The sequence below is a fragment of the Panthera onca genome, chromosome D3 (genome assembly GCF_046562875.1).
Source record: "Panthera onca isolate mPanOnc1 chromosome D3, mPanOnc1 haplotype 2, whole genome shotgun sequence".
NCBI classification, from domain to species: Eukaryota; Metazoa; Chordata; class Mammalia; order Carnivora; family Felidae; genus Panthera; species Panthera onca.
In genome coordinates this window covers 21,747,689-21,775,274 of record NC_138350.1, presented here as the reverse complement: position 1 = coordinate 21,775,274, position 27,586 = coordinate 21,747,689, and the positions used below count along the sequence as shown (strand labels likewise).

Below are 27,586 nucleotides of genomic sequence, written 5' to 3'. Positions count from 1 at the left end.
CTACACCCAGTGTGGGGCTCAAACTCACAACCTCAAGATCAAGAGTTGCATGCTCCTCCTACTGAGCCAGCCAGGCGCCCCTGCTTTATTCTTCAGTCAGGAGAGTGAATAAAATTGGGGTACCTGGGTGGCTCAGTTGGTTAACATCCAACTCTTGATTTCAGCTCAGGTCATGATCTCACAGGTTCATGGGATTGAGCCCTGTTTTGGGCTCTGGGCTGACAGCAGGGAGCCTGCTTGGGATTCTCTCTCTCCCTCTCTCCCACTCACACTTGCTCTCTCTCCCAAAATAAATAAATAAATATTTATTTAAAAAAGAGAGTGAATAAAATAATTGTTTTAGGAATATTAAGCTGCAGCAAACAAAGGCAAGATTCCAGCTGAAGGAGAATTAGGGCAGAGAGAAAGTAGTCATCCTTCTGGCTTGAATTCAATATACTCACTGGATTCCTGATCTCATTTGGTTTCCTAAGTGTGCTTCCTTCCTGGGGGGAAATGCTGAGCTGGGTATATATATATGAATTACAGTCAGCTTGGGAGTTATTTTCTCTCTGTAAATTAACAAATTGATGTTTTAATATAAACAGATCTTTGTAGTTTGGACTGAATGAACTATTCCCAGTAAGTTTTAAGTGACTGTATGATTTTGTTACTTAATACTTAAAACAACAATAATAACAATTCTAGAAGCTAACATTTATTCAGCATTTACCATGTACTGGGCACTGTGCCAAGGGCTTTATATTATTGTTTCAATTAAACCTGACAATAAGGTGGAAACTGAAGCTCAGAGAAGTAAAGTAATTGTCTTAGGTCATGTAATTGGACAGCTGAGCTGTCAAACATCACGTATGTCATTAGCACACTGTCTTGTTAAAATAGCTTGACATAGTGTTTTTTATTGTCAAGTCAGTATTTTCATGTATTTGACATTTATGAAAACATCAATGATGACCCTTAAGGTATTAGATCAGTTGAGCTAAGAAAAATAAGAACAGTTGAGCTAAGAAAAATAATCCCTAGGATATAGAAAAATAACAGAACTTTAGAGGGCTTTTCTAACTATTGATCTTCATTACTGCAAGTGGCCTTTTATTTTTTTTTATTTTTTTAATTTTTTTTAATTTTTTTTTTTTTCTTAACGTTTATTTATAATTGAGAGACAGAGACTAAGCGTGAGCAGGAGAGGAGCAGAGAGAGAGGGAGACACAGAACCGGAAGCAGGCTCCAGGCTCTGAGCTGTCAGCACAGAGCCCGATGTGGGGCTCGAACTCACAAACCACGAGATCGTGACCTGAGCCGGAGTCAGACGCTCAACCGACTGAGCCACCCAGGCGCCCCGCAAGTGGCCTTTTAGATTCTATATTTAAAGTAAATGTCTTTATACTTTCAGGTTATTTAATTTTACAAATGGTTATTACTCAAGTGTTACCTTTAAGTTTTGGCAAGTTTTCAGTAAGGTGCCTTATATAGATGCCATGCCAACTATTACCCACTTACTCAAAAAGACCTTAATTTCTAAAGCTCTGTCAGTACAAAAAGCAGTTTTCTGTAAAATTTACATGCACACACATGCACACCACATACATACCTAATTCTCCTTCAGCTTTAAGTTTTCCTACTTCTGCTATAGCTTAATATTCCTAAAACAATTCTTTTACTCACTTTCCTGATCAAATCCACTGATTTCCCATTGATTGTAAAATAAACCATAAATTCCTTAGCCTGGCTTTTAAGATCCATACTGATTTGTCCCCAAAGTTCCTATCATACATGCAAGAGTATTATAATTTTATATTATTTTATTATATATTTTTATTTATTTATTTTATTGTATACTTATTATGTTATTTTATTATATACATTTTAACAACTGAATATAATATAATTTGATAATTCATTGCCAGTGTGCCAAAGAAGAACGAAGTTTATATAGCAAAATCATGACTAGAATGTCTTTTGGATATAGCTATAGAAAAGCTTTTTGTGAGTTCTTCTTCATCAAAGGCCTATTTGCGGGTAGTACCTGCCTCTAAGTAACAGAATTATTCAAACTTCAACAGTTGAAACTGTGTAGTATAGTAAAAAGACCTCTGAATTTGATTAAGATCATCAGAGACTTAACCATCCTAACAGCATGGAAGTAGTTTCACTTACTTTGTATTTTATATCGATGAAGTCATACAGTAGCGCTCATTTGTATGTGGTCTCTTTTGCTCAGATTTGTCTGTGAGAGTTATCATATTGTTAAATATGTTATTAAATTGTTAAATATATTTGTAGATTGTTAAATATAGTTGTAGATCATTCATTCTCATTTCCGTATATTATTCCATTACAGGAATATATGACAATTTGTTCATCCATTCTTTTGTTGATGGGCATTTGGATAGTTTCCATTTTGGGTCTATTACAAATAATGCTATTATGAACATTCTTTTGGTGAGCATAGGTATGCGTATCTGTCAGGTGTATATCTATGAGTGAAATATAGGTCATAGGACATGTGTATCTTTAGCTTTAGTAGATACCACTGAGCAAATTTTCCAAAGAGGTTGTACCCATTTATGCTCCTATAACCAGTGTTTCAAAGTTTTGATTGATTTATATCCTTGTCAACATTTGGTATTTTCTGATTTTTAAAAACTTTAGCCATTTTGGTAGGTAGTGTAGTGTTATCTAATTGTGGTTTTAATGTGCATTTCCCTCATGAAGTTTGAGTGCTATTTGTTGGCCATTTGGATATCCTGTGTTATGAAGTGTCTTATCAAGTCTGTTGTCCATTTTTCTTTTTGGTTGTCTGTCTTTTCCTTAGTGAATTTTAGGAGTTCTTCCTATATCCTGGATATGGGTCCTTTGCAGATATATGTATTGAGAATATCTTCTCCCATGTTCTCTTTGAACAGAAGTTCTTAAGTTTAATATAGTCTAATTCATCAATATTTAGAAAATACTTTAAAAATAAAATGTATTGACAAATGCCAGCTGGAGTTCATGAGACATATTTTGTGGTTGGATTAAATAAGAGCAAAAAGCAGTCTCAGACTAATTAATTGTTACAAAAATGATCAAATTTTTATTTTTATTTATTTTTTTTTTTATTTTTTTTTTTAACATTTTTTATTTTATTTTTGAGACAGGGAGAGACAGAGCATGAATAGGGGAGGGGCAGAGAGAGAGGGAGACACAGAATCTGAAACAGGCTCCAGGCTCTGAGCTGTCAGCACAGAGCCCGACGCGGGGCTCGAACTCACGGACCGCGAGATCATGACCTGAGCCGAAGTCGGACGCCTAACCGACTGAGCCACCCAGGCGCCCCTCAAATTTTTATTTTTATACATGTACACAGTAAATACTGAATATGACAAACATGTTGAAATGATAACTCAAGATGCAAAACAAACAATCAGCAAGTATTCTACATGAATTTAAGTTGGTAGAAAATTCTTATATGCTGAAGTAAAATTTATGCGTCTGTCACTCTCTTATGACATTCCTAATATGGCATACCATTTCTTAGGGCAGACTATCCAATCAGTTAAGAATAACTGTATGAATTTTTCAATATATCATACATACACACATATAATTTAGAAGGAAGCTATTGTTAGCACTCATACATTTTATAGAAGGCTATCTGATATCTTACAGAACTTTAGTATTCTAAGTTCTTACCTTAGTATCCTGCAAAACTCTATCAAAGTACAAAAACATGGAGATACATGGTAGTAGAATAGTAAACGAATAGTAGTTCCACATAGGTAGAGTAGGGCGCATAGGAGAGGATAGGGAGTAGGGGCAGAGAGGAGGGGGTGGCAAATGAGGCAAGAGAGCTAGGCAAAGATAAGACTGATAGTTCTTTTTTTTTTAATTTTTTTAACATTTATTCATTTTTGAGAGACAGAGCATGAGTAGGGGAGGGGCAGAGAGATAGGGAGACACAGAATCCGAAGCAGGCTCTAGGCTCTGAACTGTCAGAAGAGCCCGATGTGGGGCTCGAACTCATGGACCGAACTCACGGACCGTGAGATCATGACCTGAGCCAAAGTCGGAAGCTTAACCGACTGAGCCACCCAGGCGCCCCAAGACTGATAGTTCTCAAATGCTCCACTAAGGTACTTGAACTCTATCCTATATGAACACTGGTCATGTCATAATAAGATTTATATTCTTTAAAGTTAATGATGGCAATGTGAAGGACAGAGTGAATGAAAGTAACTGTTGGCAGAGAGATCGGGGCTACAGCATGTAATAAACGGGAGAAGTAAATATGTCCTAAGTGAAGGCAGTGACAGTGAGAAGGGAAAGGAGAAAATATATTTGAGAACTCTTTTAGAGAGAATTATAGGGTTTAGTGCTTGGAAATGGGGTATGAACTATGAACAAGAAAGAGAAGCCAAAGATGACTCAACTTCTACCCTGGATGATTAGAGTGGAGGCTGATTAATTGGTCTGGGAATGAAACTTGGGATCAGGTTTCAGTGAAAGGTGATAGAGATAAATTGAGTTTGAGGGTTCTACAAAGTGGCCTAGGAGTAGATGTTCACGAAACAGAAACACAGAAGTAGGGCTTAAACAGAAATAAAGATTTGAAGTCTTCTCTGTATGGGCTATAGCTGAAGCAGTGAAACTAGATGAGATTACCCAAGAAGTGAGAACTATGCAAAGAGAAAGGACTGAAGAGAGAATTTAAACGTTAAAAGGGCAGAAAAACTGGAAAAAATAAGAGATTGAGATAGATACAGAGGGATATGTGAAAAATCAAAAGAAAACTCTTATGGCAGCTGAAAGGGAAGAGGGAAGATGTGGGAAAAGTGTCAAACACTGCAGAGAAGTTACATAGTAAGAGGACAGAAGAGGTCGATGATAGGATGTACTTGATGACTTTGGAGAGAATGTAGGGGGTAAAAGATTGCATTGGGGATCTGAGGAGTGTGTGAAAAGGAAGGAGATTATGTAATCATAGTAAAGCTCCAGTTTCACCTCAAACCCATGGATCATTGTGAAGTAAATTATACTAGTCTTGAATTGCTTGGGTAACTGTCCCTGCCTTTCTTCTTTGCCTTACCTATAAAGATCAACTTTAATGCAGTTTTCAAAGCCCTGTTTCCTTTTGATTATCTGTAAAGGTATCAGATTTGAAGTCTTGAAAAATCTTTCCATCATATCTGTGGTAAAGGCATGATGGCTGAATATATTAAAGAATACTAATCTTTTTCATCTTTTTCTTTTTTTCCCCAGGAAACAGTTTTTCCATCCCAAATTACTAATGAGCATGAGTCATTGATAATGGTGAAGAAACTTTTTGCTACTTCTATCTCATGTATAACATATCTAAGGGGCCTGTTTCCAGAGAGCTCTTATGGAGAACGCCATTTGGATGGTAAAGTTTAACTCAGTGATTATCTTGGCTTTTGTAGCTTTTTTCTTTACTTGGTAAGAGTAAACCTTTCATTTTTCACAGAGTGTGCTAATTCCAAGTCATGAGCATGTTCTTCAAGATCAGTTTGCTTTTATTTATTTATTTATTTATTTATTTATTTATTTATTTATAAGTAGACTCTGAGCCCAGAGCAGAGCCCAACACAGGGTCTGAACTCACAACCCTGAGGCCAAGGACCTGAGCTGAGATCAACAGTCAGACACTCAACCGACTGAGCCACCCAGACACTCCTTCCTTTTTTTTTTTTAAAGATTTTATTTTTAAGTAATCTCTATACTCAACATGGGGCTTGAACTTACAACCCCAAGATCAAGAGTTGGTTGCATGCTCTTCCAACTGAGCCAGGCAAGCGCCCTTCATTTTCCATTTTAATTTAACTATGTTTAGTGGTTCTACTTACAGGAATCATTACTTCCTAGCTGGATACCAAATGACAGACTGAGAAGAAAATAAATCTGTATAGACAAGCCCAGTAATTCTAAACCATACCTATTAAAGCAGCAGCTGGATCAAAATCTATTTGGGCGCTGTAGATTTGCACTATTTTGTGCCTCAGTTGAGTTTGTTTTCTGAGGTTTACTTTGGCATTGAGGAAGTTTAATGCAGCCAGGTGAAAAACTCTTTATACTGTTGACACATATAAATATGCTGGAAGAAAAGCATATTCATGCCAAACCCATTTGTTGATTAACATGGAGAGACAATTATTATTCTAATAGTGCTTTTCTTTTCTCAATTGCCAGGTCTCTTACTTTCCTCTTTTTTATTTCTTGTGTCTTAAACTTATGATCTCATTTCCTTATATTACAAGCTGTTTCTGGCTCCTTTCCTTCTCTTGTATTGAAAGAAAAAAAATGTACCTAGGACTCTTCAATTTTTTAGAATCTTTTATTATTAGCTTTAAAAGCTGAATTGTGATAACAATTCAGAAAAATCTTGCTGATTTGTCACTAAAATGGGAACTATCATTTAGGAAAATAAATGTAAAGAGCTAGAAGTTTCCTTGTAAGATCATATTTTTCAAGATCTAACTTAAAGTTCCTCACATCTGTATTTAATGATATACCTTGGCCTCATTCCAATTTAATTTTCTTAACATTTGATTCTCTATACTAGCATCAATGAAAGGCATGTGGTGCTATAAATACAAAAACATGATATTTGCAGTCATGACAACTTCATTTGTGTCATGCCTTCTTTTGATCTATAGAAAATAAATCTGTAATTGTGAATATGTTTATATGTAGCACAGAGTTGCATTTCTCTTCATTTGGAACAGAATTGGGAAAAATTGGAAAAAGACATTTTTGGGGTAATTAATTAAGGGTTTATTGTGCGTCAGTCACTACCCTAGGCATAGTAAGGGGGTGAAATGTTAAAAAACAAAATTCAACTGAGTGCATTTGAAGATCTAATTGGTTTTATTCAATAATTCATGAATAGTGCAATATCCAATGTAGCAAATAGAAATAGTTCTAAGAAGCTGTACAAAATGGAAAACTATTATAGGCAGGGTGGGACAAGGAAGTCATTAGTAAAAGAAAAGTTTGTATCAGGCAGGGTCACCTTCTTTGGGGGGGTGGGGAAAAGGCAGGGGTCTATCCTGCAGATTACCTCACTAGGGTTGATCAGGAAATTCCAGATTGACTGGTTAAAGTTTACATTCCTGCAATTAAGTCTTGGTTTGCTCTTTGTGGGGGGCAAGTGTTTCCATTTCAGGCCCTTTCTCTCTCTGTCTCTGTCTCTGTTTCTCTCTCTGTCTCTCTCTCTTTCATTCAACATGGGTAACACTATTACTTATGGCTTTATTTTTTGTGATAATGTTAGTGGAGGTTATATGTTTCCCTCTCAATGTTTGTACTTAAAGTAGCATACATCATAAATATGTTCAGTTCTCCTATGTCACTCTCTTTTTGGTAATCTCTAAATATTATACCAATATGGAGTAATTTTCATGTATCTCAATAGAGATAGAGAAGACATCAATTTTAGAACAGGAAAACAACATGAAAAGGTGAAGTGACATGCAAAGTCATACCTGTATCAGTGATTGATTTTAGAGTGATCTAAACCAAAACTCTTTAAAAAATTTTTTTTCGGGGGTGGCGCCTGGGTGGCTCAGTCGGTTGAAAATCTGACTTCAGCTCAGGTCATGATCTCGCCGTTCATGAGTTTGAGCCCCACGTGGGGCTCTGTGTTGACAGCTCAGAGCCTGGAGCCTGCTTCGGATTCTGTGTCTCCCTCTCTCTCTGTCCATTCCCCACTCACGCTCTGTCTCTGTCTCTCAAAAATGAATAAACATTAAAATAAAAAAATAAAAAAAAATTTAATGTTTATTTATTTATTTATTGTTAGAGAGAGAGAGAGAGAGAGAGAGAGAGAGAGAAAGCATAAGTGGGGGAGGGGCAGAGAGAGAGGGAGACAGAATCTGAAGCAGGTTCCAGGCTCTGAGCTGTCAGAGCCCAATGTGGGGCTGGAACTCATGAACAGCAAGATCATGACCTGAGCCAGTCAAAGTCAGACGCTTAACTGACTGAGCCACCTAGGCACCTCTAAGCTAAAATTCTTTTAATATGATTTTCCTGTTCTTCTCTGACTATAGTAAGGTGGTTGAATTTCAGATGGAAATTAATATTTGAGAATAATCCATGGGAAGAATTTTCGTCTGTATTTTCATTGAGAGGGAGAGAAATATGAGAGAAGTGACTTGAGAATTGAGGTACATGTTTTAAATTGGTTAATGGAAATGGTCTCAGTAATACCTTATGATTACTTGAAATTCAACAGAAGCAAAGAAGTAACACAAATTGATTTTGCAGCCAACTCAATTGTGCTGCATTGTAGAAGGGGAGACTGCTAGACTATAATCAAAATTGGAACTAAGCTAATCATCAACATAGAATTTATTTCTAAAGTAGATATTTAGAGATTCAAAATGTTTTTATAAGCTATAAAACTAAGTTATGCAAATAAAATAGTTAAAGGAAATATCCTTATTTAGCATGGACAGTTTTAGTACAGCAATCATTTAGTAGAGGAAAATAGACTGTGTTTCTATTTTTGTAGACCTCAGTTTAAAAATACTTCGAGAAGATAAAAAATGTCCGGGGTCACTGCATATTATCAAATGGTAAGTAGTTGAAATTCGCAAAAGTAGAACAACATTATTTTTATCGTGGTTGAAATTACCCATAAGACTATTTGGGAAGATCATTTCCTTAAAACCATTTCTTTCTTCTTTCTCTTTTTCTCTTTCTCACTCTCCTTCCTTCCTTCCTTCCTCCCTCCCTCCCTCCCTTCCTTCCTTCCTTCCATTTCCTTCTCCTTCCTTCCTTCCTTTTTCTTCCTTCCATCTTTTTTTCTACAATTTCCTAGAAATTTATAACAATTATTTCATATAATTTTAAGATATTGATTTAGTTTATTTTTTGAAGAAAATGGACTTATACAAGGATAGAAAAATATTTGGCTCCTGAAACAAATATAACACTATATGTCAACTAAACTTCAATAACAAAAATTTTAAAAAGAGAGAAAAATAGTGGTCAAAATTTGATTACTCATCACATGCATATCAGTATCCTAAACATTATGGGAAGCAAAAAGAAAAATAAGATGTAGTTCCCTACCTTAAAATTGCTTACCTATTACTATAAAGTTCTATCAACATATTAAATGACACTGGGAGTTTTAAAAAAGTTTAAATGTAAGAGGTAAAATGATTACCAGTTTAACGTACCTCAAAGCAAAGAATATGCTGTACTGGATATTTTTTTGGCTTTTGCATCTGGTCCAAATTGACATCAAACATTTATTTCTTGACAGGATTCAAGGCTGTTTTGATGCTTTGGAAAAGAGATACGTAAGAATGTTTTTAAATTTACACCAAGATTAAAGAGTCATCTTTTATCCCTTAAAAAAAAATGTTTAGCCTTTATTTTGTTGTTGTGTAATAAGTGTACCATTGCCTACATTTGCATTTCTGAAACAGTTTCTTTTTATTTTATGTCTTTGTTGTCTCGTTAATGTCTTGTTTTCATTAATTAGAAAGGAAACCCTCACTTTTCCCTTTTACATACTCATATCTTTTTGACCACAGAATTTCCTCTGAAGTCACTGGAAGAGATCCAGAGGATGTGGGACAGAGGAGACAAGAATCTGGCATTTAGCACATTGAATATGTTCAAAATAGTTGCGATTAAATTCACAGATATGAAAGGAAAAAATAGACTTGAATAATCAGTTTTTATTCTATGTTGGTTATTTTGTTAACTATGTTGGTGCATGTATATAATACATTCCCTCAAAATAGTTAGTATTGTAACTTGGAGTTTTAAAAAATGCAGCTGAATTTTAAGTGCATCAGATCTTTCTTGCTGTCCAAGACAGCTATGAAGGGTGTAAAATTTAGAGGCCCTGGTCCTAGTTGAAGAGACAAGATGTATATAAATTAACCTTCTGCCTGTGTCCCCTCCTTTTCCCCATCTATATCTTCTTTTAACTTCCTCAATTCCTATTCCTTTAAGAAATTTTGAGGTGAATAAGCCTTACATAGGATTATTTAGTTGCACTCATACATTTCCTTTTTCACTGAACAGTTATTATTTATGATTTATTCAACACTGACCTGGGGGACTGAGGGATACAAAATTAAAACAGATATGGGATTGTGCACACAAAGATCTTCTAGACCATGGCAGAAAATACATGATATTCATATGCACGGCTGATGATCAGCCATGATACACTGGCCCAGCTGTGCCCGTTGTTAAAATATTGAAATATCAGGTGGTAAATAGCTGCTTCGCTGAGACCCAGAATGACCCCCACCATGGCGTCCCCCTCACCTCATCACTGTCTCTTTTGGGATCTCCCCAGACTGATTCATAATCTAGCAATTAAAAGGTTAACATCTGGCCCAGGGGGAGCTTCCAGGAACCCAGCTCCAAGGCTAAATTGGCATCCTTTCCGATTGGCCCATACCTGTGCCATATTGTGCTGTTAAATGTTTATTTTTTTCATATTAGTTTGATATTTTTATGTAAAAATATCAGAAATATTTTGACTACACCTCTATCACAAGTATAAGTAACCATAATACTCATTAGAAATTGTTGCATGCTAAAGGAAAGATACTGATTGTTTACAATGGAAATATGGAAAAGGAGGGGTTATATCTAGTGAGGAGCATGAAGGAAATCCTCGGGAGAAAATGGCTTTTGAACTTTGAAGGCCTTTAGTATTTGGACAGGTTTAAATGGAGAATGCATACTGAATGGTGCTCATTCATTTTCCTTCAAATGAATTCCTTCCAACATTCTTCAGCATCCATCATTGACAGGCACTACAATATAGTTAAGAGCACAAGTTTTGGAATCAGTCTGAAGGAAATCCCATTTCTGCCACTTAACACCTGTATAATCTTGGGCAAGTACCAGCATCTTGGTTCCTCAGTTTCTTTATATACAAAATGGGGATAATAACAGAACTTACTCCTTAAGGTTGAGAATTAAATGGACTAATCTAAAGCACCGGTTTTCAAATGTGAGCTTGCATTAGAATCACCTGGAAGACAGTTAAAACACACATTGCCAGGCTCTACTCCCCAAAATTTCTGATGTGAGAATTTGCATTTCAGATAAATTCCAGACGATATTGAGACTGCTGGTTTAGGGACCATACTTTGAAACCACTGATTTAAAATTTTAGTACAATGCCTGGCACATAATAAACACTATGTAAGTGTTAACTCTTTTTCCTCCCTCCATCCCTCCCTCTCTACTTTCCTCCTTCCCTTCCCCTTCCCTTCATCTCTCCTTCCTTCTCTCCTCCCACCTTCTCTTATTCTTCTTTCCCTCTTTTCTTCTTTTCTTCATTCCTTCTCTTCCTCCCTTCCTTTCTTATCTATTTAGTCTGTGCCAGACATTGTACCTAAATCCTGGATGAGAGAAAAATGTGATTCCTCCACTCAAGGAGGTTACAGTCTAATGGAGTCACTTCTTAAATAAATAATTACAATGTTAGGTGTATTAAAATAGCAGTGTGATGTAAAAAGATTATCTACCTAGTTTGATGGATTTATTTTACTTAAATGACTACCTGTATGACTGAATCAATTAAATTTATTGTTTTGGGAGATTAAAAGACAACACCTTAGACGGATGGCCTAGATTCTTAATAGTATTTATATTTGCTTTTCAGTTGTTAGTATCTTAATTTCCTACTAGGAAATAGTTAATGTTGTTGTTGTTTTTTTTTTGTTTTTTTTTTGTTTTTTTTTTGTTTTTTTTTAGTTTTTATTTATGAGAGAGAGAGAGCACAAGCAGGTAAGGGGCAGAGAGAAGGAGAGACAGAATCGCAAGCAGCTTCTGTGCCATCAGCACAGAGCCCGATGTGGGGCTCAAACTCACAAACTGTGAGATCACAACTTGAGCCAAGATCAAGAGTTGAACATTTAACTGACTGAGCCACCCAGGTGCCCCAGGAAATAGTTAATGTTTTAAAATTAGCTTGAGTAGGGGTGCCTGGGTGGCTCAGTCGGTTGAGTGTCCGACTTCAGCTCAGGTCATAATCTTGCGGTTTGTGAGTTCGAGCCCCGCGCCGGGCTCTGTGCTAACAACTCAGAGCCTGGAACCTGCTTCAGATTCTGTGTCTCCTCCTGTCTCTGCGTCTCCCCTGCTCGTGCTCTGTCTCTCTTTGTCTCTGAATAATAAATAAAAATATTAAAAAAATTTTTTAAATAGTTTGAGTAAAGTCAAGTTTGAGTATCTAGAGATTTTGAAAGATGTTCTGTTGAAGATGATGATTATTTCTAGATGTGAAATTTTAGGTGATTTTACCCTGTTTTCTTTGCAGTTCCTATTGTGCTTAAATTCTTTAAAGTAAGCATGTATGTATTTTTAGATAGCTATAAAAAAGAGACTATGTTGTACATAGCCTCCTAATTTGTCTCCTTATTCCCATTTTCAATCCCCTACCATTCTAACCCAGCGTCCACACTACATTCTTCAGAAATGTGTCTGATCATGTCAATCTCTTGCTTGAAAATCTGCCATGGCTATGTATGTATGTATGTACATTTTATTTATTGAAGTAATCTCTACACCCAAAGTGGGGCTCAAACTCACAACCCCAAAATGAAGAGTTGCATGCTCTTCTAATTGAGCCAGCCAGGCACCCCATTTCCATGACTTTTAAAATAACATTGAGAGTCCTTCACAGAGAACCTGTATAATCTGGTCTACACCTGCCTTTCCAAGTCATCACTCTCACCATTGCTAACCATAGTCAAGCCACACAAGGATTCTAGAACATGCCAAATGCCTTTTCTTTTTGTTGTAGTATTCTTTTTTGCCTGCAAAATTCTCTTCACTATCCATACCTTTTAGCTGGCTAACTCCAATGTATCTTTCAGGTCTCAGCCTAAATATTTACTTTCCCAGAGAAGTCTTTCCTGGCACACAACCCCCTACCCCAGCCTAGATTGTCCTTTTGTTTAATGTTCTCAAGCACCTCGTGATGCTTTGTCATAGCAATTAACACGATTGTAATGATGTACCTATCTGTTTGCTTTTTTGTTTAATGTTTTCTCTCCTGTTGGTCTGCATGTTCCTTGGGATCAGTAGCCATTTCTATTTTTGAATGAATGAATGAATATAAAGTTTCACTGTATAGTCTTAAAAATAAATTGTATGCAGTAACCAAAATAGCCACACAGTGTCACTAAAGTTTTATTCCTCAGGGTGAAATAGGTGAATAATTTGATATAAAATTATCAGTCCAGAAATTTTCTTTTAATTTTTTTCTTTTTTAAAAAATTTTAACTAGGTTCCATACCCAATGTGTGGCTTGAACTCACAACCCTGAGATTAAGAGTCTCATGCTCTACTGACTGAGCCAGCCAGGCGCCCCTGGTCTGGAAAATTTCTAATTTGTATTCTAGTTTTTAAATTTTTATCAGAGGCTAGATTGTATCTCTATCTATATATTGGATTACTCTTTCAAGCAGAGAGAATCTGTTTATAGTAATATATATGCAGGTAGGGCAAGGGGTTTTATAGACATACCAGACTTTAAAATTTTTTCTTTAGTAGATTAGTTTCAAAAGACAATTTTTTGGAGATACTTGTGGCATATTTAATGTTTAATAATAATGAATTATTTTGTGTATCTTTTGCTTCTTCAACTAAAATATAACTTTTAGAGAGTACAGATAGTATTTTTTTTGCATCCTTCCTCTCCCCAGCAGAACCCTATGTATGTAAATTTATACACATTTGAATAAATGAGTGAATTAGTATCCCTTTTTCAGATCTTCTACCCAAATCTTTGAACGTCTCTTAAATCATATTTTAATTAGCTTTTATTGAAAATAACAATAATATCTGTACAAGTATATACTAACAGTAGTTTTCTTTTCTCTTGAAGCTACACATGGCAGTACTTACAGTAAGTACACATTTAAAGACCAAGCCCATGTCTCTGTTGTCTTTTGGCAAGTAAAACATTAAAACAGTACTATCCCCACTTCTTCCTGAATTTATCTGTCCTATGACATTTTGGAATTAAAAAAAATAGAATCTGTCAGAAGTTTTTTTTTTTTTTAATGTTTATTTATTTTGAGAGAGAGAGAGAGAGAGAAAGAGAGAGGAGGGAATGGGAGAGGGGCAGAGAGAGAGGGAGAGACAGAATCCCAACCAGTCTCTGCACTGTGATATGAGGCCCCAGCTTACGAGCCGAGCCGTGAGATCATGACCTGAGCTGATACCATGAGTGAGACGCTTAACCGACTGAGCCACCCAGGTGCCCCGAATCTATCAGAAGTTTTAATAAAAGATCACAAATTATGTATTTCTTAGGTATGTTATAATACATGGGGGGGTATATAGGATATACTGTCTGCTTCATATATTGGCCATCAGGATTTCGTTTTTAGAGTTACTTTAAAGACTTGGAGGTTTTTGTTTTTGCAGTTTTGTAGACTTTTTGGAGTTTTGTGCGCTTCTGGATATAACATGGTATGTATAGTTAAGAACAGAAAGAAAATGAGAAGATACTATTGGGAGTCTTAGATATTTGATTTACTTAAGCATTTTTAATTCAGTATTCAGTGAGGAATAATCTAGTAAGTTTCAGAAATTAAATGTTGTTTATTTTTCCTTAAACAGCTTTACACAAATCCCAAGGAACCTGAGGTAAGAACACACATTGAGATGTGATTATACTTTATATTTACATGTTTACCTGGGTTGAGGCTATTGATTATGTTATTAGCTTACTGTGTGAGCAGAGTAACTCATTATGAGCTCTTTCAGTGTGTTTTGTTATGAACTTCACCAATTATTTATTATGAGATTTTAAAAACTACTTAGGGGTATTAAAGAAAAAGCATAGAGGAAAGCCTATTCCCTAACATGTTAAAATTAAAAATCTCTGCCTGTATAAAATCACATTTTATTATTTATTTTAACTGATTCTGAATCCTTTCTGTTTGTGGCCTTCTGGAAAATATGGCAGAATTCTAAACTTTTCTCCTTTTTGCCAATTAAATTCTCTTCTTTTTGAAGAAATTCCATAGATTTTTACATCTTCTTTTATCTCTAAACGTCTTTCCTATCAAATTCTACTCATACTCAAGGCCAATTTATGTTCAAATCTCCCATAAAAGCCTCTTGGCCTATGCTGTTCACACTAATTTCTTCCTTCTCTAAATTTCTTTTCTAGCAAGACTTCACAATTTAACATTCTCAGTTGATTCATGTAGATTACTTTATCTCTCCAACCAGATTTTGAATTCTTTAGGACAAGTGTCTTATCTTGTATTCTGTGTCCCAAAGTGAATTTCATAGTCCTTGGCATGTAATAGTTCCTTGTGCTACCTTGAATGGCAGCTGTGGCAATGATACAGAAATGGAAGGTGAAGGCCTCTATTCTTTCTTTTCATTCTGTTCTCTTTACTTCCCTCCTAACTTTTTTTCCTTTTCCCGTTCCCTGTTCTTTGCTTTCAATTTTCTTTCTTAAGCCTATGAATTTAGCCTAACTGATGGCATTCAAGACTAAATTAAGCATTTTTAGTTTTTAATATCCTTTTTGGGGAAGATTATAAATAGCTGTTTTAGCAAGGTGGAAGAAAGCTGGTACATACAGGTGGGTAACAATTCCTCAATCCCCAAACTACTGCTTTTTATCTTTCTCTTATTTAGTTTCAAAATGCTTTTTTTTTTTCTTGTAGGTTTGGAGGGAAGTTTCCCAAACTAAAACCTTCTGATAAATTGTTAATAAATTGGTCATTTTCTTAATGCAATTAATTATTTTGTTTTCTTATGTATACAAAATTCCTAGTCTGAAACCAGTGCTTTTGAGATAGTGAAATGCTGAATAAATTGGGCTTAACTGCAGAAAACTCTTATGGTGGAGGGTGTATGTGGGGGTGCTGTTAAATGAGCTTTGATACAAGTAAAATAATGAAGTTAGAAAACAAAAGCTTATAAAATGAGGTGCTGAACTATCATTTATAACCCAGAAAAGATATTTAATATTTTGAATGCTTGCAGATTGTTCCATATAGCACCGATCCCTAACTTCTGTGTGTTCATGGCACACTTTTGATTACTAGAAATTTTAGTGTCATGTTTGAGGGTATTAAAAGACTCAAAAGAAGGTGAAACCAGTCAGCAATAAGTACAGTATAACTACGGAATAGCAATGTTCATAATGCCTAAAAGTATCCATGGGATTGCACTATTTTGTAGTTGCTGTTTAACGTCAAGCCACTGATACAACTACTTACCTCCTAATCTCATTTTTTTATATACTCACAAAACCACATTCCCACATAAACACAGTCTTTCTTTGGCATTTATCTGATATTGTGCCATGTTTCTTGATTCATATCTATAGAAGTATATTCTTCCCTAAACAAAACTAAACAAACAATAGCAATATTAATATATACCTGAGGCAAAAGCATTTTACACATGGATTAAAATTTGTAGTGATTTTGTGAAGAGTCTCTCATGGAATAATAGTTGCGAACCTCTGTCTTAAATAAGTGTGCTTACCCAATCCAAGGGCCAATGGAGTTTTGTACAAAGTTGTGGTGTTCCTATACTTGCAGTTTTGTTCTGGTTGCTCCATTTCATGACAGAGATGAACTGACAGAGATAACTAAAATAGTGATGAGGTATAGTATAGCTTTCCTATAGACACATACTACAAGATATGTGGAGAGTATTAATAAGATGTGTAAACCAAAATGTGAATATGTTAAGAAAAGGTTTACACGACTTAATGCATGATAAAACTGTAAAGAATGGCTAGGTTTCAGGGCACCTGGGTGGCTCAGTCAGTTAAGTGTCTGACTTTGGCTCAGGTCATGATCTCACAGTTTGTGGGTTCGAGCCTCGCATTGGGCATCTTTGCTGATGGCTCTGAGCCTGGAGCCTGCTTCAGATTCTGTGTCTTCCTCTCTCTGCCCCTTCCCAATCATGCTCGGTGTCTCTCTGTCTCTCAAATATGAATAAACATTAAAATTTTTTTAAAAAAAAGAATGGCTAGGTATCTTACTGTTTCACCGTCTATTCCTATGTGCCTATTGAAGGTGGTCAGCATCCACTTTTAATAGATTGCTTCAAGAACTGAACTATATGCGGTTCCTGTTTCTATTTTGCTGTGCAGAAGCTTTTTATCTTCATAAGGTCCCAGTAGTTCATTTTTGCTTTTAATTCCCTTGCCTTTGGGGATGTGTCGAGTAAGAGATTGCTATGGCTGAGGTCAGAGAGGTCTTTTCCTGCTTTCTCCTCTAGGGTTTTGATGGTTTCCTGTCTCACATTCAGGTCCTTTATCCATTTTGAGTTTATTTTTGTGAATGGTGTGAGAAAGTGGTCTAGTTTCAACCTTCTGCATGTTGCTGTCCAGTTCTCCCAGCACCATTTGTTAAAGAGACTGTCTTTTTTCCATTGGATGTTCTTTCCTGCTTTGTCAAAGATGAGTTGGCCATACGTTTGTGGATCTAGTTCTGGGGTTTCTATTCTATTCCATTGGTCTATGTGTCTGTTTTTGTGCCAATACCATGCTGTCTTGATGATGACAGCTTTGTAGTAGAGGCTAAAGTCTGAGATTGTGATGCCTCCTGCCTTGGTCTTCTTCTTCAAAATTACTTTGGCTATTCGGGGCCTTTTGTGGTTCCATATGAATTTTAGGATTGCTTGTTCTAGTTTCGAGAAGAATGCTGGTGCAATTTTGATTGGGATTGCATTGAATGTGTAGATAGCTTTGGGTAGTATTGACATTTTGACAATATTTATTCTTCCAATCCGTGGGCAGGGAATGTCTTTCCATTTCTTTATATCTTCTTCAATTTCCTTCATAAGCTTTCTATAGTTTTCAGCATACAGATCTTTTACGTCTTTGGTTAGATTTATTCCTAGGTATTTTATGCTTCTTGGTGCAATTGTGAATGGGATCAGTTTCTTTATTTGTCTTTCTGTTGCTTCATTGTTAGTGTATAAGAATGCAACTGATTGCTGTACATTAATTTTGTATCCTGCAACTTTGCTGAATTCATGTATCAGTTCTAGCAGACTTTTGGTGGAGTCTATCGGATTTTCCATGTATAATATCATGTCATCTGCAAAAAGCGAAAGCTTGACTTCATCTTTGCCAATTTGGATGCCTTTGATTTCCTTTTGTTGTCTGATTGCTGATGCTAGAACTTCCAACACTATGTTAAACAACAGCGCTGAGAGTGGGCATCCCTGTCGTGTTCCTGATCTCAGGGAAAAAGCTCTCAGTTTTTCCCCATTGAGGATGATGTTAGCTGTGGGCTTTTCATAAATGGCTTTTATGATGTTTAAGTATGTTCCTTCTATCCTGACTTTCTCAAGGGTTTTTATTAAGAAAGGGTGCTGGATTTTGTCAAAGGCCTTTTCTGCATCAATTGACAGGATCATATGGTTTTTATCTTTTCTTTTATTAATGTGATGTATCAACGTTGATTGATTTGCGAATGTTGAACCAGCCCTGCATCCCAGGAATGAATCCCACTTGATCATGGCGAATAATTCTTTTTATATGCTGTTGAATTCGATTTGCTAGTATCTTAATGAGAATTTTTGCATCCATATTCATCAGGGATATTGGCCTGTAGTTCTCTTTTTTTACTGGGTCTCTGTCTGGTTTAGGAATCAAAGTAATACTGGCTTCATAGAATGAGTTTGGAAGTTTTCCTTCCCTTTCTATTTCTTGGAATAGCTTGAGAAGGATAGGTATTATCTCTGCTTTAAACATCTGGTAGAACTCCCCTGGGAAGCCATCTGGTCCTGGACTCTTATTTGTTGGGAGATTTTTGATAACCGATTCAATTTCTTCGCTGGTTATGGGTCTGTTCAAGCTTTCTATTTCCTCCTGATTGAGTTTTGGAAGCGTGTGGGTGTTTAGGAATTTGTCCATTTCTTCCAGGTTGTCCAATTTGTTGGCATATAATTTTTCATAGTATTCCCTGATAATTGTTTGTATCTCTGAGGGATTGGTTGTAATAATTCCATTTTCATTCATGATTTTGTCTATTTGGGTCATCTCCCTTTTCTTTTTGAGAAGCCTGGCTAGAGGTTTGTCAATTTTGTTAATTTTTTCAAAGAACCAACTCTTGGTTTCGTTGAACTGCTCTACCGTTTTTTTAGATTCTATATTGTTTATTTCTGCTCTGATCTTTATTATTTCTCTTCTTCTGCTGGGTTTAGGCTGCCTTTGCTGTTCTGCTTCTATTTCCTTTAGGTGTGCTGTTAGATTTTGTATTTGGGATTTTTCTTGTTTCTTGAGATAGGCCTGGATTGCGATGTATTTTCCTCTCAGGACTGCCTTCGCTGCATCCCAAAGCGTTTGGATTGTTGTATTTTCATTTTCGTTTGTTTCCATATATTTTTTAATTTCTTCTCTAATTGCCTGGTTGACCCACTCATTCTTTAGTAGGGTGTTCTTTAACCTCCATGCTTTTGGAGGTTTTCCAGACTTTTTCCTGTGGTTGATTTCAAGTTTCATAGCATTGTGGTCTGAAAGTGTGCATGGTATGATCTCAATTATTTTATACTTATGAAGGGCTGTTTTGTGACCCAGTATGTGATCTGTCTTGGAGAATGTTCCATGTGCAGTGGAGAAGAAAGTATATTCTGTTGCTTTGGGATGCAGAGTTCTAAATATATCTGTCAAGTCCATCTGATCCAATGCATCATTCAGGGCCCTTGTTTCTTTATTGACCGTGTGTGAAGATGATCTATCCATTTCTGTAAGTGGAGTGTTAAAGTCCCCTGCAATTACCACATTCTTATCAATAAGGTTGCTTATGTTTATGAGTAATTGTTTTATATATTTGGGGGCTCCGGTATTCGGCGCATAGACATTTATAATTGTTAGCTCTTCCTGGTGGATAGACCCTGTAATTATTATATAATGCCCTTCTTCATCTCTTGTTACAGCCTTTAATTTAAAGTCTAGTTTGTCTGATATAAGTATGGCTACTCCAGCTTTCTTTTGGCTTCCAGTAGCATGATAAATAGTTCTCCATCCCCTCACTCTCAATCTAAAGGTGTCCTCAGATCTAAAATGAGTCTCTTGTAGACAGCAAATAGATGGGTCTTGTTTTTTTATCCATTCTGATACCCTATGTCTTTTGGTTGGCGCATTTAATCCATTTACATTCAGTGTTATTATAGAAAGATACGGGTTTAGAGTCATTGTGATGTCTGTATGATTTATGCTTGTAGTGATGTCTCTGGTACTTTGTCTCACAGGATCCCCCTTAGGATTTCTTGTAGGGCTGGTTTAGTGGTGACAAATTCCTTCAGTTTTTGTTTGTTTGGGAAGACCTTTATCTCTCCTTCTATTCTAAATGACAGACTTGCTGGATAAAGGATTCTCGGCTGCATATTTTTCCTGTTCAGCACATTAAAGATCTCGTGCCAATCCTTTCCGGCCTGCCAAGTTTCAAAAGAGAGATCAGTCACGAGTCTTATAGGTCTCCCTTTATATGTGAGGGCACGTTTACCCCTTGCTGCTTTCAGAATTTTCTCTTTATCCTTGTATTTTGCCAGTTTCACTATGATATGTCGTGCAGAAGATCGATTCAAGTTACGTCTGAAGGGAGTTCTCTGTGCCTCTTGGATTTCAATGCCTTTTTCCTTCTCCAGTTCAGGGAAGTTCTCAGCTATTATTTCTTCTAGTACCCCTTCAGCACCTTTCCCTCTCTCTTCCTCCTCTGGGATACCAATTATGCGTATATTATTTCTTTTTAGTGTATCACTTAGTTCTCTAATTTTCCCCTCATACTCCTGGATTTTTTTATCTCTCTTTTTCTCAGCTTCCTCTTTTTCCATAACTTTATCTTCTAGTTCACCTATTCTCTCCTCTGCCTCTTTAATCCGAGCCGTCATCATTTCCATTTTGTTTTGCATTTCGTTTAAAGCGTTTTTCAGCTCCTCCTGACTGTTCCTTAGTCCCTTGATCTCTGTAGCAAGAGATTCTCTGCTGTCCTGTATACTGTTTTCAAGCCCAGCGATTAATTTTATGACTATTATTCTAAATTCACTTTCTGTTATATTATTTAAATCCTTTTTGATCAGTTCATTGGCTGTTGTTATTTCCTAGAGATTCTTCTGAGGGGAATTCTTCCGTTTGGTCATTTTGGATAGTCCCTGGAGTGGTGCGGGCCTGCAGGGCACTTCCCCTGTGCTGTGGTGTATAACTGGAGTTGGTGGGCGGAGCCGCAGTCAGCCCCGATGTCTGCCCCCAGCCCACTGCTGGGGCCACAGTCAGACTGGTGTGTGCCTTCTCTTCCCCTCTCCTAGGGGTGGGATTCACTGTGGGGTGGCGTGGCCCGTCTGGGCTACTTGCACACTGCCAGGCTTGTGGTGCTGGGGATCTGGCGTATTAGCTGGGGTGGGTAGGCAAGGTGCACGGGGGCAGGAGGGGCAGGCTTAGCTCGCTTCTCCTTAGGTGACCCACTTCAGGAGGGGCCCTGTGGCAGCGGTAGGGAGTCAGACCTGCTGCCGGAGGGGTGGCTCCGCAGAAGCACAGCATTGGGTATTTGCTCGGAGCAAGCAAGTTCCCTGGCAGGAACCGGTTCCCTTTGGGATTTTGGCTGGGGGATGGGCGAGGGAGATGGCGCTGGCGAGCGCCTTTGTTCCCCTCCAAATAGCTCTGTCGTCTCAGGGCTCAGCAACTCTCCCTCCCTTTGTCCTCCAGCCTTCGCGCTTTCCGAGCAGAGCTGTTAACTTATGACCTCCCAGATGCTAAGTGGCGCTTGCTGTCGGAACACACTCTGTCCGTCCCCTCCGCTTTTGCAAGCCAGACTCGGGGGCTCTGCTTGGCCGGCAGGCTGCCCCTCCACCCCAGCTCCCTCCCGCCAGTCCGTGCAGCGCGCACTGCCTCTCCGCCCTTCATACCCTCTTCCGTGGGCCTCTCATCTGCACTTGGCTCTGAAGAATCCGTCCTGCTAGTCTTCTGGCGGTTTTCTGGGTTATTTAGGCAGGTGTAGGTGGAATATAAGTGATCAGCAGGACGCACTACGCCGCCATCTTCCTCTCTGGGCCCAGATTCCACAGTTCCTGTTTCTAGTCACATTTTGCTTTTAGAGACTTTGTTTAAAAAAAAAATCCTTGGGGCGCCTGGGTGGCTCAGTTGGTTAAGCATCTGACTTCAGCTCAGGTCATGATCTCACAGTTGGTGGGTTCGAGCCCCGCATTAGGCTCTGTGCTGACAGCTCAAAACCTGGAGCCTGCTTCGGATTCTGTGTCTCCCTCTCTCTCTCTCTACCTTTCCCCTGCTCGCACTCTGTCTCTCAAAAATAAATAAACATTAAAAAAAAAAAAAAAAACCCTTGTAGAGGGGCACCTGGGTGGCTTAAGTCGGTTAAGCATTTGATTCTTGACTTTGGCTCAGGTCATGATCTCACATTTCTTGAGTTCGAATCCTGTGGCAGGCTGTGTGCTAACAGCATGGAGCCTGCTTCAGATTCTCTGTCTCCCTCTCTCTCTGCCTCTCCCCTGTTCTCCCTCTCTTTCAAAAATAAACAAACATTAAAAAACAAGAAAGAAACCTCAGTGTTAAAAAATTCCTTATAAGGATGAAATCCTATTGAATATGAACTCTATCCTGGCTGAATATTTATTTATTCAGCATTTTTTTAAAAGTAGGCTCCAGGCCCAACATGGGCTTGAACTCACAACCCTGAGATCAAGAGTTGGATGTCTTACCAACTGAGCCAGCCAGGTGCCCCAATTCAGCAAATATTAATTGGGTTCCCTTTATGTGCCTAACACTGTTCAAAGTATAAAAACACAGGAGTTAATGGGATAAATAAGGTCTCTGTTCTCTGGAAGTTTGCATTCTTATGCAGGAGGAAAAACAATAAACAAACGAAAACTAGCAAAAGAGTTTCAAATAGTCATAATGCTATGAAGAAAATAAAAGAAAAGTAGTGTGCTGGAGAGTGCCAAGGCGGGGAATGGAAGAGGAAGGATTGGAGGGCAGTCTATGGAAAGCCTTCAGAGCTAAGCATGAAGGGCCAGAGGAGTCAGCCTATGCAGGTCTGTGAGAGGCAATGGCACATAACTGGCAGAATAGCACAGGAGTTAACACTGTAGGTGTTGAAGTCAAATCCTTACTAGATTCATGTATAGTGAGGATAATAATAACTACCTCAGAGCATTGATTGCATAAGAATGAATAACTGTAGAGCATTTAGGGCAGTGCCCAAATATTATTATCATCAACTGGAGACAGCATGTTCCAGAGTATAGGTGTGCAAAGGCCCTAAGCCAGGAAGGCATCTTGTGTGTTCATGGACAGAAAGGGTGCCCTGAGCCTGGAACTTGGCAGGTGGGAGGGAAAGAAGCCGAAGATAAGGTCAGAAAGGTAGAGAGGGGACAGATGTGTAAGGTCTTGTGGGCTAAGGTAGTTTGGGATTTTATTCTAAGGGCAATAGGAAACTGTTGGGGGGTGTTTTAAGCAAAGGAGTGACATGGTCTCATTTGTGTTTTCAAAAGCTCTCTGGCTATAGAATAGAGAATGAATTACTGGTCGAATAGTTTACAAGTAAGCAGATCAGATGAAAAGAGAAGTGGTAAAAAGAGAGAAAGAGAAAGAAAGAAAGAAAGGAAAGAAAGAAAGAAAAGGGAAGAAAAGGTAAGAGAAGAGAAGAGATAGTGGTGGGTTGGACAGGGAGATAATAATGGGTGGACTTGGGATATGCTTTGGAGAAAGGCCTGACAGGTCTTGCCAGTGTATCGGAATGTGGAGGGAGGAGAAAGGTTATACATTGTTGTTGCTTTGGTATCTGTGAATAGATTCAGTATGATTAACAGAAACCATCACTGAGTGGTTTAAAGGCCCATCTTTATTAGGCAACACATTAATCTGAAAAGCAGGAAAATATTTTATGAAATGTTAAGAAGAGACTAATGCCTGCTGTAAATATATCTTTTGTCATAAATCAGTCAGATGGAAGTTATAAGAGGTTAGCATTCTGTGTAAAAAATTACAAACATAACTCTTTTATTAATTGCTTCAGGGGCCAAATAATAAAGTGTTAATAAAATCATCAGCTGCTAAAGGATCTCCTCTTGTTATAATTAAAAAAATAGAAGAACTCAGAGTATCAGAAAGCTAGAGTCTTTGTGAAACATGGGCAGGCAGGAAGAATAGGCATTGTTTGCTTGACAGGGCAATTACACCCAGCATTAGCCAAGAGAGGATGTTGCGTATCTAGCCTGTCTGGAGGAAACGTGTTGCTGTAGGCACCTCTAGTGTCACACACCTCTCCTACTGTACTCATAAAACAGTCTTCTAAATTTTCTTTGATTCCCCAAGTAGACTGTCTTGCTAGAAAAATTTTTTTCTTTTAAATTAAGTCCACTGTGAATTAGTTGTTTTAGAGTTTAAATAGCATGAGCCAATTTCCCCAGGACCTGATCACCTGTGATTAAATTGTTTGCTAAGGTTGAAGAACAGCAGAGTTGGAAGACTAAGTCTTAGAGTAGAGAAAAGTAACAGAAACATTGAGATGTTTTCTGATCAATCTAACATCCTCATTCCCACAGTGTCAAGGAACAAATACTTAAACAGATGAATGAAGGGCATTTTTTGTGTTCTAACTTAAACTTATATCCTTTACCTGTCTTTAGGACCTTCTCTAGATATGTGGACAAACTTTACAATGTATCCGGACCAAACGTTTGCTTCAACTACTAGACAATCGTTTTATTTTACATGGAGTATGTTTCTCATGAGGATGTGTCCCTTTTTATTTCTAGATTTGTTAACAGTGAGGGGAACAAATAGCATTGGTATCTAGTTTTTAGTGCAGAATCAAAAAGCAAGATCTGAAGTCATAGATCCTGGTTCCTTTTTTTTTTAATATTTAAAAAATTTTTTTAAGTTTATTTATTTATTTTGAGAGAGACAGAGACAGTGTGAGTAGGGTAGGGGCAGAGAGAGAGAGAGCGAGGGAGAGAGAATCCCAAGCAGGCCCCACACTGTCAGCACAGAGCCCAATGCAGGGCCTGAACTCACAAAACCATGAGATCATGACTCAAGCCGAAACTGAGAGTTGGACACTTAACCAACTGAGCCACCTGGGCACCTGGATCCTGGTTCCTTTTTGAATTTTTCTAGTTTTCCTGTTGCCTTTCTAGTCTTCCTGGAATTACTGTAGTAGCCTCTTAATTTCTCTCATGGTTTCTCTTCTTCCCTCTGCACTATTAAAATAACCAGAGTGATCTTTAAAAAAATGTGAATCACTACCATGCTTAAAACACTTTAGTATACTTCTGGTTTACTTAGAATAAAATCCAAACCCCTTATCATGGCCAATAAGGTTCCACAATCCTCATCTCCTACACTCTCTCACTTGCTTATTCATCTCCAGCCACTTGGCTTCCTCTTTGACCCTGAAAGAGGCTTACTTCCCTACTTTAGAACTTTTCATTGCTATTGCCTCTGCCTAGGATACCCCACCCTCCCCCAGATCTGCACATGACCTCCTTTTGTCACTGAGGCTCAATTCAATCATCATCCCTTCAGGGAGGCCATCTTTGGCCCTTCTAAACCAAATTAGCACCTCTCCCTTCAATTCTCTGTAACAGCTTTTTCTTCATATTCTGCACAGCATTTATTACTACCTGAAATTATTTTATTTGTTTATTTACTTATTGACTGTCTTTCTCACTAGGCTTTGTATTCCAGGAAAACAGGGACCTTTTTTGTCATGTTCACCACTTTAACTCCAGTGCCTAACACAAAGTAGACATTCCATAAATATCTGTTACATGAATGAATGCATTCTCAACTGGTCTCTCTGTCATTTACCTGTGCTGGGTCAGATACTTGAATCTGTGTCTTAGTTTCTCCATCTTTGAAACACTAACAATAGAATTTGCCATCTTGGGGCACCCAAGTGGCTCAGTCGGTTAAGTGGCTGGCTCTTGATTATGGCTCAGGTCATGATCTCCCTGTTGGTGAGTTCAAGCCTTGCATTGGGCTTTACACTGACAGTGCGGAGCCTGCTTGGGATTCTCTCTCTCTCTGTCCCTCCCTTGCTCTCTCTCTCTCAAAATAATAAATCAACTTAACAAAATGAATTTGCCATCTAACTCATTTTTAGCATGGAGGAGAAAAATTAAGCTATATTTATATCTGGAAATATTACTCCTGAATGATATAATGCTGTGACACAAACAGGTATATGGTATTATAGTAGGTATACAATAAAAATATTCCCCACCTATCATCAGGTAAGTTTCTGGATTTCCTTTTTTTAAGTAATTTCTTTCTCTGTTTCATTTGATGTTTCTAGAAAGTGACTGAAATATACCAGTTCAAATTCAAATACACAAAAGAAGGAGCCACTATGGATTTTGACAGGTAGAATCTAATTAATTGTTTAATAAACATGAGAAATAGGATTGAGGTAAACATAAGCTTCTTGAAGCCATAGATAGGCCTTATATTTCCTTTGTAACTTCCCCACCGATCCTACAAAAACCCTCTATTATAGAAAGAGACTGTAATAATCGTTTAAATTTCTGAAATCTGTGGATGAAATTGATAAGAGTAGAGTCTTCCTTTGCTTCTTTTCCTCTTCTCATAGGTGATGTTAGTGGGGTCTAAAGACAGTCAAGCTTGGTGGTTAACTAAAGACAGTCAAGCTTGGTGGTTAATAGTTCCAATTCCTAATGCAGAGAGACCTAGCTTGGGACACTCTATTATTGGTCTAACTTTGGACAGATTACTCAACCTCCCTAGATGTTAATATTCTCATCTGTACAGTGGAATGAATAATATTTACATCATATGGTTGCTGTGACTATTAAATTACGATGCATAGACAAAACTTTGCCCATGCCTGGCACATTTTAAAAAGCTGTAAATGGTACCTGATGGTAGTGGCAGTGATGGTGGTGGTCCTCGGAGGCAATGGTGGTTGGTGGGTGGCACAGCAGTCGAAATATTAATGAGGCTGTCTACATGGTGTTGATTGAAGAACTCTGTAAGATTCTATCTAGCCACTAATCTAAACTTTCTCAATCGCTGTGCCAAGGTATTGATCTTCTCTGCCCTCAAGATAGCTAGCCTGGGCCTGGAGTAGATGAAATCCCTGAACTATTTGCCTATAGACACAAATATTCTCATCTGCTTGTCCCAGTATATCATACAAATGTAATTTTCTGTGTGTGTCCCTGTATGGAAAAAAGATTGGAAAGCACTGCATTTTCCTATCAAGTCTAAAGTGCCAAATTAAAAAAAAATTTTTTTTAACGTTTATTTATCTTTGAGACAGAGAGAGACAGAGCATGAACAGGGGAGGGGCAGAGGGAGAGGGAGACACAGAATCCGAAACAGGCTCCAGGCTCTGAGCTGTCAGCCCAGAGCCCGACGACGCGGGGCTCGAACTCACAGACCGCGAGATCATGACCTGAGCCGAAGTCAGCCGCCCAACCGACCAAACCACCCAGGCGCCCCTAAAGTGCCAAATTTTAGATACACTAATGGGTTAAAGAGCAAAGACGTGGGTATTTGCTTCAGAGGGTCCCCAGTATAGATGGAGATATTTTATTGAAAAGCAACATTTATTCCTATCCCAGTAGCTTTTGG

At 37.8% G+C, this 27,586-nt stretch overlaps 1 protein-coding gene across 5 annotated transcripts in view; it reads left to right on the top strand.

Moving 5' to 3' along the window:
* Nucleotides 1-27,586, top strand: part of HORMAD2 (HORMA domain containing 2) — a 91,010-nt gene that overhangs the window by 10,095 nt on the left and 53,329 nt on the right. For 4 of the 5 annotated variants that reach the window (XM_078435611.2, XM_060612752.3, XM_060612750.3 and 1 more), the window contains exons 3-8: nucleotides 5,242-5,383; nucleotides 8,510-8,573; nucleotides 9,269-9,305; nucleotides 13,871-13,891; nucleotides 14,611-14,637; nucleotides 26,289-26,356. In XM_078435611.2, the coding sequence (XP_078291737.1) occupies nucleotides 5,242-5,383; nucleotides 8,510-8,573; nucleotides 9,269-9,305; nucleotides 13,871-13,891; nucleotides 14,611-14,637; nucleotides 26,289-26,356 (359 nt within the window). The remainder of the gene's footprint in view (nucleotides 1-5,241; nucleotides 5,384-8,509; nucleotides 8,574-9,268; nucleotides 9,306-13,870; nucleotides 13,892-14,610; nucleotides 14,638-26,288; nucleotides 26,357-27,586) is intronic. The other variant, XM_078435612.2, reaches the window with a different exon arrangement.